General features: G+C 49.1%; 1 protein-coding gene across 1 annotated transcript; it reads right to left on the bottom strand.

Annotated features, from left to right (window-relative positions):
- Positions 1-1,052: 1,052 nt before the first annotated feature.
- LOC144135539 (serpin H1-like) lies at positions 1,053-7,701 on the bottom strand. The gene is made up of 5 exons (XM_077668182.1): positions 7,562-7,701; positions 6,849-6,992; positions 4,173-4,545; positions 2,771-3,166; positions 1,053-1,399 (listed from the first exon to the last, which is right to left on the bottom strand). The coding sequence occupies exons 1-5, from the start codon at positions 7,588-7,590 to the stop codon at positions 1,073-1,075; spliced, it is 1,269 nt and encodes a 422-aa protein (XP_077524308.1). The 5' UTR covers positions 7,591-7,701; the 3' UTR covers positions 1,053-1,072.
- Positions 7,702-14,384: the final 6,683 nt, after the last annotated feature.

Below are 14,384 nucleotides of genomic sequence, written 5' to 3'. Positions count from 1 at the left end.
CTAATGGTGTGGCTGCACTTCCCACTCCTTTGCAGCCACATACCCAGCACCCTTATCATGTCCTTTTCTGGGATTTTCTGCCCCTCTAGACTGACTTCTAGGTCTGCCTTGGTGGGGTGCCATCCGACCCTCAGAAGCTCTGACTTCTCGGTCGAGCATTTGAGACCTCTTTCCCTGGTGTAGTTCTCCACACAGGAGGCCGCTTCCTGTAGCCTGTCCTGTTTCTCCCCGAGCGAGCCTTGGGTAACCAATACCGTGACGTCGTCCGCGTACATCGCGTGTTGAATTCCCGGTATTCTTTCCAGTTTTCTTGCTAGCCCGATCATCGCCACGTTGAATAGGATTGGTGAGATAACTGATCCCTGGGGTGTGCCTTTGCATGGTGTGGAGAAAGGATCGCTTCTTAGCTCTCCCAGACCGACCGTTGCAGTTCTGTCGCTTAAGAAGGCCCTGATGTAGTTGTGAACCCTTCTTACGCTATTGGTATTGATGTCTTCCCTAATGGCCGTGTGGCTGACGTTGTCAAAGGCTCCTTTGATGTCTAGGGCCATGACCACGTTTTCTCCAGCCCTAGGCATTGTTGTAAGGACCTCCTCTCTGAGTTGTAGCAGTATGTCCTGAGTGGATAGATTAGCTCTGAAGCCGAACATGCTGTCTGGGTATAGCCTTTCTCTCTCTAGGTGTGTTTGGATTCTTTTGGTGATTGTCCTTTCGTAAAGCTTGCCTAGACACGATGTTAGGGAGATCGGCCTTAGGTTCTCGATCGACAGCTTTTTGCCTGGTTTTGGTATCATGACCACCACTGCGTGCTTCCACTCTGCTGGTACTAAGCCCTCCTGCCAAAGCTTGTTGAGGTACTCGACTAGTTGTTCTATGGCTTTTTCGCTGAGGTTTCTGATTAGCGGGAAAAAAATGCAGAGGCAGCCCGCGTAACGCTACGCGTAATGCGTTATGGCTGCCGTTGTACACCTTAAATGGCTTATAACAAATCCATTATACCTTTCACTGTAAATTGAGCAAGACAGGCAACGTGTCTGGAAAGTTATGGCATGTTTGCAACTTGTAACTAAGATTAACTTGGAGTTTCGCCAGCGGGGCCAGATGGACCGACAAACTGCCCCAGAGCCAGGGGCACGCCGTCAGCCTTGTCGTGCACCAGGTATGCGAACGGCCGGTCTGCGTGGAAGGCGAGCGCAGCGGTTGACGCAGCGACGGTGCCGTCTTCCTCCGACGACTGGCTCGACGCGGGGCCCACGTCGAGCGACACGGCGTTCAGCATGTTGGACACGTACGCGTGACCGTGCCGGCTGACCACACCCATGTTGGTCTGAAAGCGGTCGAAGAGGAAACCGCTGCCCAACGAGGTCAGAGCCGACTTGAGTCCGCACACAGCTGTCACCTTGCAGTGGAGAAAAATGCGTGCATTGTGAATACGAGACATACAGCAGTTCAGTGTTGTTTTCGAAACATAGCGCATTCTGGGCACTGGTTCACGTCCAAACATTGTCTACTACCGCAAAAATGTGGACTATGTGGAGGCTAGACAGCATACAGCCGTGAGTTACAACAACCATCCAAACAAACACTGTTCCCTCTTTTCTTTTTTTCCGAGCGCCAAAACCGAACAAAAATCAACAGTGCTTCACTTGGTACATCGTTAGTCGCAAAGATCCTGAAGGCCATTTTTCAGCAGCCCAGGTAATTTACCCTTGGAAAGTTGGGCAGCGTAAGGCTGCTATCTCGCAAAATTCGGTAGGGTTTTTCACATCGCCAGGGATGGCCTGGCTTCAAATTAAAGACGTCGAAACCAATATTTTGAAGGAATTCGTGGAAGGATCACTTATGTGATTTATATCTGGCAAGTTCGAAACACTTATTTTGTGATCTCGCCTGAATGAATAAGTTTCTTCTCTAAACCGTAGAACGCAATGTCGTTACTAAATGCCAAATTGCAGCACTCTTGCGAAGTATTAAAATGCGCATACTCAGAAGCATGTAGTAGGACAACTCGCTTGCAGTTAGTATTAAGAGAACTTAAGAAATAAGTGACATCCTGTAGAAACACGGTTAATCCTTTTACACGTTTTTTTTATTTCGTGAAGCCATAATAAACTATCACCGTTGGCCTAATTTTCTTTGGCGACTTCGGTTGACATTTTGCGTGAAAAGTGTCCCGGCGGAACCACGGATTGTTGCTAACATTTGAAGTCTTGCCCCCATGCTGGGTTTTAGATAATTCTTGCCTTTCACTGCTACGTTGTTTCTTAGTGCAAGTATCTTGCATAGCTCAACACGCTGCCGTGTGCCGCTATTTCGAGCGTATCTACCACAGCGCAGGCTCATTTGACTAAAACAATTCAGCGAGACGAACCTGGCACGTGTAACTTTTGTCAAAAGTATAGAGCCCAAGGAGCGACACGGTGTGGTTCGTTATGAGCCGGTAGGGTACCTGATCTCTCCAAGGAAAGAGCAACGCTAGTTTTGAAGTGCTCCAAATTACTGCAGGTGCTGCAAGAGGCATACTAGCCCGCTATGACAGAAACAAACCCCTCGGGCTCTATCGTTTTGACAAAAGCTATGCACATCAGCTTAAATAGGACAAAGCACTCATGTATACTGCTGGAAGACTGAACGATACGAGTTCGGTAAGCGCATAGTTGTCTGCATGCAGAAAAAAACTCGCTGAAGTTAGAGTTCTTACAATGCTGTCCCGTGCAAGCGGCTAGGGGCATAGCGTGTACAGGTATGCTTAGCTGTCTGAAATGCTCACCTTGAAGCGAGGAATGGTGACGTCAACCAGAGTGGGGACCATTTGTGCCTGAAGACTCAGCAACAAGTCCGGATGCTGGATCAGTGTCCTGCGGACCGTTTCGAGAGTGACGCCTTCGAAAGGCTTCAGAAGGACCAGGCTGAAGTTTCCCGATAGGAGTGGCAACGACACTGCCTCGAAGCCATGTTCCGCAAAGTCCTTGTAACCGAACGTTCCTAACGTGTTCATGGACTCTACGGACTGTGAGCTGGCTGAAGAAATGTAAAACGGGCGCTGGATTCTTGCGTTCCGGAATGGCTGGTCGAACGACAAGTTCAGCGTCACTACTCCGGTCGCCAAGAACCTCGACTTTGAGTCGATTTCCGATGTCTTGTCAAGCAGTAGCCTCATGATTACCTTTAAGAGAAGAAATTCAAGAGCGCACGCGTATTAGTTCTCTTTATTCCTCATTCGAAGCATAATCGATCATCTGGACCCCCTCTTGGAAGATAGTTTTTCTCGACCACCACCTATAATTATTATATATACCTAAGGTCCCGATGCTTGATTCGCTGAGTTAAACAGACATTTATTTAATGCATATATTGTGTTATTGTTATTTTCCTATATTGTGTTAATTTTATGTCGAGTGCCAGATGTTAGTACCGCCCCTACACTACGGCTGCTTTTGTGCTTGTGTTGCCGAGTTATGAAGGCGCAGGGGCCTATAGTCAGGCGGTTCTCGTTACCGCCTTTTGCCTCTGTTTCATGAATGTATTGTTAGAAGAAGAATAAATTCAATTCAAATTCAAATCACACAGGACAGTACATAAGGGCAACTCTCTTGGAGGGAAAGTTCGAGGACGAGAAGGTGCGGTGAGCGGCGGGTGATGTCTTAATTTCACAATGCATTTCTTGAACTTCGACAAGGTAAGTTGTTGGGCAAGTTGGTTACAATATTCCATGACACAACACAGCGCTGTGTCCCTGCTTGTGTCCTTCTTCTATGTCCCGTTCGTCGCGCCATGACTACAGTCATGGAATTTCTTCGAAAGATATGGGATAACCTAGCAAGAGCTTTCATCTGGTACAAAACAACACGCCCTCTTCCAATCCATAGCTCCCTCTTGCGCCATACTGCGGCGACACAATCGTCACCGCGTTCCGCTCTAGGTGCGCCTCCACGTTAAGCTTTTACAGAGCAGACTGTGCTTCACAATCACCAGGCCGCACGCATGCACGCTCCTTGTGATGCTCTGTTGCGCGTAATATTTCGTTCTCCCTACCCCCTCTCCTATCCCCGCTTACTACTCTCCTGCCGCCTCACAGCTCCTCCTACACGCTCATTGCGCGAACGAATCCGGGTGCCCCCCCCCCGCTTTCTAATATAGCTATTGGAGCAAAATAGCGTGTGAGCACTTACTCGCGAGGTGGCTCGACACACCCAGGAGTTGACAGCCACCAGCGCTGCCCTCTGGTCGAGGAAGTTGACGAGGAGGACGTCAGCGCCATAGTACGTTTCCAGGGCATCCCGGTAGACCCTCGTCACGTCGAAGTCTCGCTGCACGAACGCGGCCGCTTCGACGCGGATGCTCTCGTTGGACAGCAGTGAGAGGCGATGCAGGGAGTGCGCGAGCACGTAGCGGATGTCCGAGTCCCTGAGCAGCTCCCAGTGCAGGATCTCCAGGACGTGGTCGATCGTCCTGGCCACGGCGCCTTCCAGCACGACCACGAAGGACAGAGCGAGCGCCAGCGGAGAGAGCAGGGTATTGCGTTCCCGATGCTCTGTGGCATCCCTAAATGTGGCATGCGTTCGATCAGACAGCAGTACAGTCGTCATGTACTCAACCAACTCAACCAACAAGCTTGAGTACATTGCCATGTACTGAAGCTTGTTTTGGAATACACGGCACGGTATGGCACTATACAACGCGGTATGGTATGGTATGGTATGGTATGGTATGGTATGGTATGGTATGGTATGGTATGGTATGGTATATGGCATGACATGGCATGCGTGGTGTGGTGTGGTTCGGTTCGGTTCGGGATGGTGCTGTATGGTATGGGCGTATAAGGTTTAACGTCCCGAAGCTACTCAGGCTATGAAAGATGCCATAGTCGATAATTTCGACCACCTGTGGTTCTCTAGCGTGTACTGAAATCGCAGAGTACACCTAGCGTTTCGCCTCCGTCAAAATCCGACCGCCGCGACAGGGATAGAACTTCGTGTCTTTCCGGTCAGCAGCCAAGCACCGTAACCACTGGTTCACCACGGCGGTGTGGTGTGATGTGGTGTGGTGTGGTGTGGTGTGGTACTTCACACTTTTGCGTATTTTATTACAAGGCTGTGGGACAGAAGTCGCAGAGCCCGCAGTGCAAGTTTTGCGAAGAGTTGCAGAACAGTGCTGTGCGCTCGTTTCACTGTGCTGTATTAAGCTATGCAACAGTAACAACTTGCCCAAATGACAGTTTTAAGTCGCACTGTTGTCAGCACTAAGTCTCTCACGTCGGAGCAAACTACAAAGACACCGAAACAAAGGGAGCAGTGTTTGAGCGCATTAAAACGCACGATATATAAAAGGTTGCAGACGTAGCAAATTTACGGATATACAGATATGAGAAGAAGATTTTAAAACTTCAAATAAAAAATAAGGATGAAATCAATCACCATCATCATCATCATAAGCCTGACTATGCCCACTAAAGGACAAAGGCTTCTCCAATATCGCTTCTTAACCCTGCCCTGTGCCAGCTGCGGCCACCCTATTCCCGCAAACTTCTTAATTTCATTCGCCCACGTAACTTTCTGCTGCCGCTTTCGCCGTTCCCTTCCCTTGGAATCCAGTGTGTTACCCTTAAGGACCATCGCTTGTCTTATCTTCGGCATCAGTGGGTTCCACATGAAGGTGCTACGACTGCACGCCAAGCACGGAGGAAATTTACCGGGAAAGGGGAAAATTTGGCACTAGCTTGATTGCAACATATATGCAATTAACATGCTCACAATTACTCATGTAAGCCTCAGTATATATTTCGAAGATGCATTTTTTTAGGACTGTATATTCTCTAGAGGCGCCTTTATCCGTTTTCGAAGGTCGAAGTGTCTTGGCGGAATGGCAGCGTCTCCGTCTCGTACGGCGGCGCCTGGGTTCGATTCCTACCTGACCCCAATTTTCATTCTTATTTTTGTTCTAATGTCTCATGAATTACATGATTCATGACGTCATATGACTGGTGACGTCATATATATAGTGGCGTCAAAAGGGGCCAACTTTCGGTGACACATTTTGCGGACACTTACGGTGTCAACGCAGCCATCTAATGCTTTCGCACTAATAAGTTCGCGCGGAGGGAACAAACTGCGGAGTGCATCAAGCAGAATTTATAATCCCGGGAACCATGTAGGACGATGTCGAACTCGCACGTAATCGGATTCATGTAGATTTGTGACAACGCGACTTCGCTGCGCAGCTGGCCCTATCTAATGTCGCCTGGGATGACTTTTCTGGTGCGGATGATGACGCTGACATCGGAGAGCTATTATCTGACGAAAATATTACTACGCTTAGTACAAGCACTGTCCCATTGCCACGTAAATGATGAAGACGATGACAAGAAGGCCGACCTACCACCAGCTGCCATGTAGGCTTCCACGAAGATGAGGTTACATTGCGTCCCTATAGAAGCTTGTGGGTAGCAGCGCTATCGTCGAGGGGCTTCTGACTGGTTTAGAGAGATTGGGAAGCCTCGTAATAGGGTCAGTTTGAATAAATAGACGCGCATAACTGGCTTACGTACGCTGTCTGACTTTGCATTTATGGCTCTAACGTGGACCGTCCACACACTACGAGCCTCGGATACAACGCACGCATTCTGTGCGACCTTCAGATTCCTTCTAAGTGGCATCGACTATATTAGATAGCAATAGCCGTGGCAGTTATCATCTTTCCTTCTCTTTTTATTGTGTTTAATTTCGTTAATAAAACCACTTTACCTACGCATTTGCAATCAGTATTTGGTTTTCTTTATTTGACTTTGAAAGCGCTCTGTTTTAGAACTTAATCCGATATCCAAGAGATGTATGAAGAAGAGCCCTTACTGCTCGCGGGATGCGTGATGGTCCATGATTTCCAGAGTGAGGGACGCTGCTCCTCTGTACAGGACATCTCTGGCCGCCGAGCTGAACACCGGCGTTGGTTCCTTGCCAGCAGCGCCGTTGGCAGCAAACACGACAAGGAGCCAGCTGCAAACTTGAAAGCATACGTCTGAGAAGTGACAAAGCTGTTTTGCAAGCTATTTCGTCAGCATCAGAGTATTTCGTCTGTACTGCAGACACAGTAGTCTTCAGGGAGCCACCCGCCATAGTCAGTCGTCCAACTATCGCACATGTGTTCCCTACACTTGTTCATGACTTCCATTTCGCTCGGTGTAGGGTTCGATCCCCAGTGCCGCCGGTTACCCCCCGGTGATACAAAGGGTACAAGCTTTCCCCTGGCCGGGTGTTTGGCTTCTTTAGGCGTGAAATGCTAGGGAAATTGGTCTTGCACCTTACTTTGAGTATGCGAAAACACCTTGTGCAATGGCACTCATTGGCGATAGATGCCCTTGCGCCATTAAAATGCGTCATCATCATCATCAAAAAGCGTTTCGCTGCTCAACACAACGCATTACGAAGCAACATCCCCTTCTACATTTTTGCATGCCGAGACAGGAAGCTCGAAAGAGACGTGGAAATTGAACACGAACGTTTCAGCTTTCAGTATGAATGTTTGACACGATGAAACAACAACGGGGAAAGCATCCAATACACACCTGAGTAAATAATTTTCCAGATGTCCCATGTGCGTTCCCTCGTTGGCTTTCCGACACGCTGTCCTCAGCTAGGAACCGCCTCTTCCATCGCCACAAAGCTTTGGATTCAGCGGCTCTGTTTTGATTTGCCCCTCACTTTATTGTCGTCTTCTCATCCCGGCGTTTCTAATAGGAGACATAAATATACGCTGCGTTATTTCAAAGCAAGGTGCTTCTGTTCATATTCTTATTTGTCTCTTTTGTAAGTTGATGCTCAAGCCTTCGGCTGCAGCTTGTTGCTAAGGGAGCAAAATGCTGAACTTGCACGAAGTCTTAACTTGCGTGCCCACAGGCAATGAAAAAGAAGGCGAGTTATGGCGGCTGGTCGTTCCAAGCTCGTTCACGGATGCCCCGCTACTGAATGTGATATGATCGAAGATCAACGCCACTAAAATGCGAGCCGCGCCGCCTTACGTGTATTACGCGATGCCGTTAATGGGTCCCTTCGGCGAAGGACGTTCTTGCGGGCTAGTTGATTCATAATGAAGAGAATGAGCACAAACTGCGCGAACAAGACGGCACGAAAGGCACACAAAAGGACAGACAAAGCTGCGCTTTGTCTGCTCTTTGTCTGTAGTTTTGTGTGCCTTTCGTCCCGTCTTGTTCGCGCAGTTTGTACTCATTCCCTTCGGCGGCCTGGTGTACTCTTTGCATATCACTACGCAGACTCGGACACTGTTACTCATTTCATTTTACTTTATTTTTATTTACCACAAAACACACAAGGACACAAAACAACACACAAAACAAAACACGCAAGCCAAAGTTCCTCTGCGGTCGAAGGTTAGCGCGACCGATTCGACCGATTCGAGCAGTGGTTCGAGTGCCGCCTAGACAGGTTTTTTTTTTTTCAGCGCGCTTGCAATTCTTCCTACAGAGACACTACGTAATGCTGTTGGAATGACGTCACGACCTTGCTAATTGGAAATTGTGATTGTATAGTGACGTCATCACTGGTGTGCTATATGATTGCTTTCGTCTGTTTTAATTACCTGCACGAGGTGCTGTGACGTCACGACGTTCGCGACCAATCCCGATTTTCTCGACACGCCAACAAGTACGCAGATTTCTCAGCTGAACGGGGCCCTTAAAGCGACACTTCGCAGAGACGGCACCAGTAAAACCATCTGCGTCCGCCAGGGGAACGAGCGCTGATTTGTACCCGTCCTCCCGCATGCATGCGAGGCGAGCGCTCAAACGACTAGGCCACCGCTGTTTTTTTTTTCATCCTTTCTTTTATGGCACCGTTGCACTTGGAGCTACATGCATGTAGTACCTACGTCAGATCATGAGGTGCCGCGAAACTAGTCGAGAATTTTGATGGCTCAGAATTTAGGGCCTGCATGTGCTGGTAAACTGATGCGACGACTCGGTGGCACTTTCTTGCAGACAGTGTGCATGCCGTGCCATCTCACGGTAATCGTCAACACGAAAAAGGGCAACTGCCACCAAGATCGGTGCAACTTTAAAACAGTTTTTGGAAACTTTTGGTAGGCAATCGAACCAGCAAATACCTTCATTAGAAAGGCGTGTTCTTGCGTATTTGAAGCAAAAAAGTATATGCAGCGCGTATCGGTGAGTTAATGACGACAGCCGTATTCGAAACCACGGTGTTCCAAACGGCGAAAAATCCCACGCAGGGACGCATGCAATGTAAGCCAGCGCCACCTCTCAGCCTTATCGACCACAAAAGGTTGGAAGCTCTCATTTCTAACAAGAGGTGGCGTCACATGTTACTGAATATCGGTGTTCGGTCGAGTTTTGAAGGAGGCGCGGGCTCCATGTTAGCAAGGCTGACACCTTTTTCCTAGCCGTACATAGGGGTTGTACTTGCCAGTTTTTACTTCTTCAGATATCAGCGGACCTTTTCGATGTTTATTTCAGAACACGATTTTCAGTCTTTCTTGGTTAGTATATTAATTTCGGAAGAATTATAAATTTTCTTGATCATATGTGGGTACCCCTTTGCGTTGAAAATAATAATAATAATAATAGTAATAATAATTGGTTTTGGGGGAAAAGAAATGGCGTAGTATCTGTCTCATATATCGGCTGACACCTGAACCGCGCCGTAAGGGAAGGGATAAAGGAGGGAGTGAAAGAAGACAGGAAGAAAGAGGTGCCGTAGTGGAGGGCTCCGGAATAATTTCGACCACCTGGGGATCTTTAACGTGCACTGACATCGCACAGCACACGGCGTTGAAAAGACCTGTACTGTTTATCAGGGGAGGTTTAATGGGTATCTCTTGGAGAGGGTAGTTGGGAGGGAGGGGGGCGGACCATTTGAACCATGTATTTCACCAACTTTCATCGTTAAAAAATGGGATTCAGCATAGTTTTCCCATGTAATATTTCTCGCTTAAAATGGGTTTCGTGTGAACACGAATGTACACGGACGGCCTGTCCCAACCAGATAGCTGCAACAGAAAACATAGAAAGTTACCTGCTGTCGTGTAGATTTCAGGGCCATTTTCTCGTAAAAAGACCTCCATCAAGTCACCGTCAATACTTATGAGCATGTTAGCGCCGTCTGCACGTGCACAACTTTTCTGCGCCTCTTTGACAAAGCTAGTGCCCCCGTTACTTGCACCAAAGCAGCATCATGGTTGCACCGGAATCAATCGCCGATGGCAGTGCAAAGGGCGCTGTGAATCGAGGGCTTTGTTGCAGCGCACCATGAACCGGCGCAGGCGGTGCAGTGAGCCACAGCTGAATCAAATGCAGCTAAAGAGCGCCACGCCGTACCTCCTCGCCACTCTCCCCACCTCTCGACTCTGATTGACGGCCACAGTTTCCCATCGCCACCTGCCGCCTCCCAGCGACTCGCCCTCTCTTCACTTTCGCCTGCCCTCTCCCGCCTTTCTTCCTCGTTACCTGTCTTTACCTTTCCTCCTCTCCCCGAGGCTTCACAAGCTGTGAACGCCGGACATTTTTGCGCTGATGGGGTTTTAATTCTAATGGATTAATAAAATCCGAATCTATGTAGTCTTGAGAAAGCTTGAGAAAATCTGGGTAGCTGAGACGGGAAACCCAAGAAAGGCATGAAAAATTAAAAACAAAATTTCAGCGTTGAGAAAGGATTGTTGAAGAAACAATAAAAGAAACAAGTTGGAACGCTTCTAACACGCATCTCAGAAAAGAATTTTCCGCATGTTGCATGTGTGCACCCTCGTTGGTTCGCTGGCATGCTGACCTCACCTACAACCCGCCACTTCCATCTTCACAGGGCTTGTCATTCAGCGGCTATGTCTTAGTTGTCATCCTTGTTGTTGCTGCCCGAGCTGAAATATCCACTCCGGGATAGCGGCCAAGGTTTGGCGCAGACCCAAGCAAGGGATAGGCTACCCACGCTCAGTAAGTTTGAACGACACTGGATAGATGCATTCGAAACTGGGAATGCTTGCAATGATTATGATGATGTTGATGATGATCCTCAGGCTTAATGGCACATATTCACGGCCGGGTGTTGGCCAGGTTTCATTGCAATGATTCCGCGGCGCTCACTTCACTTCACCCTCTTCTTCATATTGCCGACGCTTATTGTACGGGACATAAAAAGACAACCCGCTACTGGAAAACAAGGCGGTACTGTATTATATGGTTGTACCTCTCTAGCTTAAGTTGATATTCAAGTCTTGGCCTGCATCTGTTGCAAAAGAGGTAGATATGCTGAAGGTGCAACAAGGCCAACCCCGTGGCAGGTCTTTCAAAGAAAAAGAAAAACCTGACCGGCGCTCAACGAAGACGACAGCGAGTGGTGCTGGCTGGTCGTGCAAGCTTGTTGACGGATGCCCAGCTTCGACATTTACCATGGCCGAAGATCGAAGCCAACGACGTGCTAGCATATTCCGGGAGACCATCTCTGTGTGCGCCGTTTGTTCAGCGGTCGGCGTCGTCCTGGTGCTTCTGGGCGGGGCGGTGCTTACAAAGAAGCACCTGATACCTGCCTACGAACGATATAGAACACGTGAAACGTCATTGGACGAGGACTTAGTTTGGACTCCGATTTACCGGCGCCGTCAGCGGCGTTCTCAACTCCTCTGTTGGTCAGCTCCGTGCCAGTGGACAGTGTCGAACGTTCTGCGCCATGCTCTCATGGCAGAACCGCCGTGCGACGACTTCTACGCTCACGTCTGTAACGGACGACTTGCGGCTGGAAACTCCCTTATACAAATGCCTACCCCTGTGTCGGCTGCCGTCCACCTCTTCGCCGACATGGAACAGGTCTTCAAGCGTTATTCCTCGGAAAAGGCTGCAGCAGGCAATGCAGCTGGACCCAATGATAACTTCTTCGCACAAATGATGTGGGTCTACAACGAGTGCCGAAAGGCAGACGCCGAGGACCGCACTGTGACGACCGATTTGGACGCCATTTTTGAACAGCTCGGACTTAACGCGTGGACGCCGCAGGTCCCACTTTCTCCCCTAATAGGACGAGCAGACAGGCACTTGAGACTTCATCCACTGTTCACAGTCGCCGTAAAACCAAGCAGCAGCTTCCTCGGTCGGGATCGTGGTGGTGACAGATTTTTTATACACTTGGAGCCACCGGATACGCTTTACCGCCGCTTCATGCTGAGCGAAGTCAGTGCCAGTGAAGAACAATTCGCGCTCATCGTTCACAAGGCACTTCGCTTATGGACCGCAGGGAACACTTCTACTTACGTCAAGGAGATGCTGACTTCAAACGCGACGGCTGAGGAAGTAGTGGCTCTTGAAAGAGAGCTCGACGAACTAAGGATGCCGCCAGGAAGTCGAAACGCCGCATCACCGGGCCACAGTGCAGTCTCTCTTGGAGACCTTCCATCGTCCGATTCTTGGAGCTGGTCGGCTTACTTTTATACGCTCCTAGAAGGCGCTGAAAAACGAGTGGAGGACGACATGGTAATACTTCTCAGCGACACTTTTCCCATTCAGAACCTCTCTCTGCTGACAGACTCCAGCTGGAGAACCACCATAGTGAACTACATGGCCTTCAAGGTGCTTGTCGAGCTCTCGCCTTTCCTGGGCAGCTACGGGGAGGACCTGATAAAGCTCGCTCACCCCTTCAAAGCCAAAAGTCTCAAGCACAGGCAAGCAGCATGCATGGTGACGCTCGAGAAACTGTACAAATACGGGGTGGGAATCGTGGCAAAGCTCACTGGGGGTCGGCAGTACGTGACGGTGCACCGGTCTTACCAGGACAAGCAATTGAAGAAACAGTTTAGGACCACAAGACGTATGGTGAAGGCGCTACTAGCTGCCAAGAGGTCATGGATCAGTGCCGAAGCCATCAAGACAGCAAGACGCAAAATCAACGCTTTATCGTTCAAATTTGGCACGCAAAGCAACCTTATTGAATACGAAGTATACCGCAATACACACGCATTTCCACTGCACTCAAACTGGAGCACCTTGGCTAAGGTGTTCAAAATTCACGTGCATGCCTCCACACTTTACTGGGACGCCTACGGTTCCAGCTCACCCGGCTACGACAACCGCTACACGGTGTCCTCGTACGGGTCGTCGTACGAGTACCAGGAGGCAAGGAATCTTCTGTTCCTGCCTCAAGCGGTGTTGAGTCTAGTACACGGTGTCAGCAACACGATACAGCCAATTTTCTACCCTATTGTGACGTCCCACGTTGTCCGCGGTGTCATACACACTCTGGCGCCTGCGTTCCTGCCGACGAATTCCTCGGCAGCTGAGTACAAGGACATCATAGACTGCCTGGAGGACCAGTATGAAGTGCGGCACGAATTGTCGCAGCTCGATTTTTTGGACAACGCCATGATATATCCTTTGTATTCCATGTACAGGTCGGCTCTGGAAAAAGCGAATGCGTCTCGGATTCTTTTAATGTCAGGAGGCTTAAAATACGACGAGCGCCAGATCTTCTTCTACGTTCTGGCCTCCACCATGTGCGACTTTGCAAACGCGACCGACTGGGAGCGCCACAGAAAGTTCCACATCACTCCAGGACGTTGGCGCGTTAACGTGCCGCTCAGGAACTTCCGGTTTTTCGCGCAGGCGTTCCATTGCCAGAAGGGTACTTATATGAACCCTTCCAAGCAATGCAACGCCTGGAAATCCCCACGCTCTCTCTTCGCCACGAACAAGCAAAGCAACTAGAATTTTGATTTGTCACCCTGCCGTTGTCTGCTCATTCAGAAAGGCAGCTAGTCACGCAACGAAACCTGAACTTTTCAGTGCTATTCAATGTATGCTCTCAGGAGGAGCTAGCCTGAGAAAGCGGGACAAAAGATAACGGACAGCACCTTACTAATCTCTCATTTGCTGATAACTATTGACATACCATGAGAAACAAATAAATGTTTGTTGTCTTCTTGGTGAGGCCTTGTTTTAACAAGGACAATCTTCCAAGAAAGGTGTCCAGTACACAAGACAAATACAAGAACACAGCGCATCTGTCCGTGTTCTTCTCTTCCTTCCTGTCGGTTAGCGCTCTTCAGTCGAATCCATCAACATGCACCAACCAGCCCGACTACGCCCTCTCGTTGAGAATTTTCCAGCCTTGCCAGCACCTTTATTAGACATAAGCTATCCTGCTGTTCTTCGGTGGTGCCACATCACAACGAGCAAATAAAGACAGACGGTCAAAGCTATCGCGCAACGAGTGAAGTGAGTGGCTTGGAAATAAGGGCACCGTTATACGGAACGCCCAAGTCTACTAGGATGAGATATCCTTTCAACAGGCCACGAATCAGACAGTTTGCCGGCAAGATATACCGTAGCAACGATTACGCCCCGTATCATTTATACAGCGAATGTCCGATTTGTAGCT

This window comes from Amblyomma americanum, chromosome 5 (assembly GCF_052857255.1).
Source record: "Amblyomma americanum isolate KBUSLIRL-KWMA chromosome 5, ASM5285725v1, whole genome shotgun sequence".
Lineage (NCBI taxonomy): Eukaryota > Metazoa > Arthropoda > Arachnida > Ixodida > Ixodidae > Amblyomma > Amblyomma americanum.
Note: the sequence above shows the minus strand (reverse complement) of the source record. Positions and strands in the feature narration are given on the sequence as shown.

Excerpts from the sequence above, each read along its gene's own strand:
- LOC144135539 (XM_077668182.1), bottom strand. The coding sequence starts at position 7,590 with ATGGGACATCTGGAAAATTATTTACTCAG. Across the intron at positions 6,993-7,561 it reads CTGGAAAATTATTTACTCAG|CTGGCTCCTTGTCGTGTTTG; the intron begins GTGTGTATTGGA and ends TCAAGTTTGCAG. Across the intron at positions 4,546-6,848 it reads CATCACGCATCCCGCGAGCA|GGATGCCACAGAGCATCGGG; the intron begins GTAAGGGCTCTT and ends TGCCACATTTAG.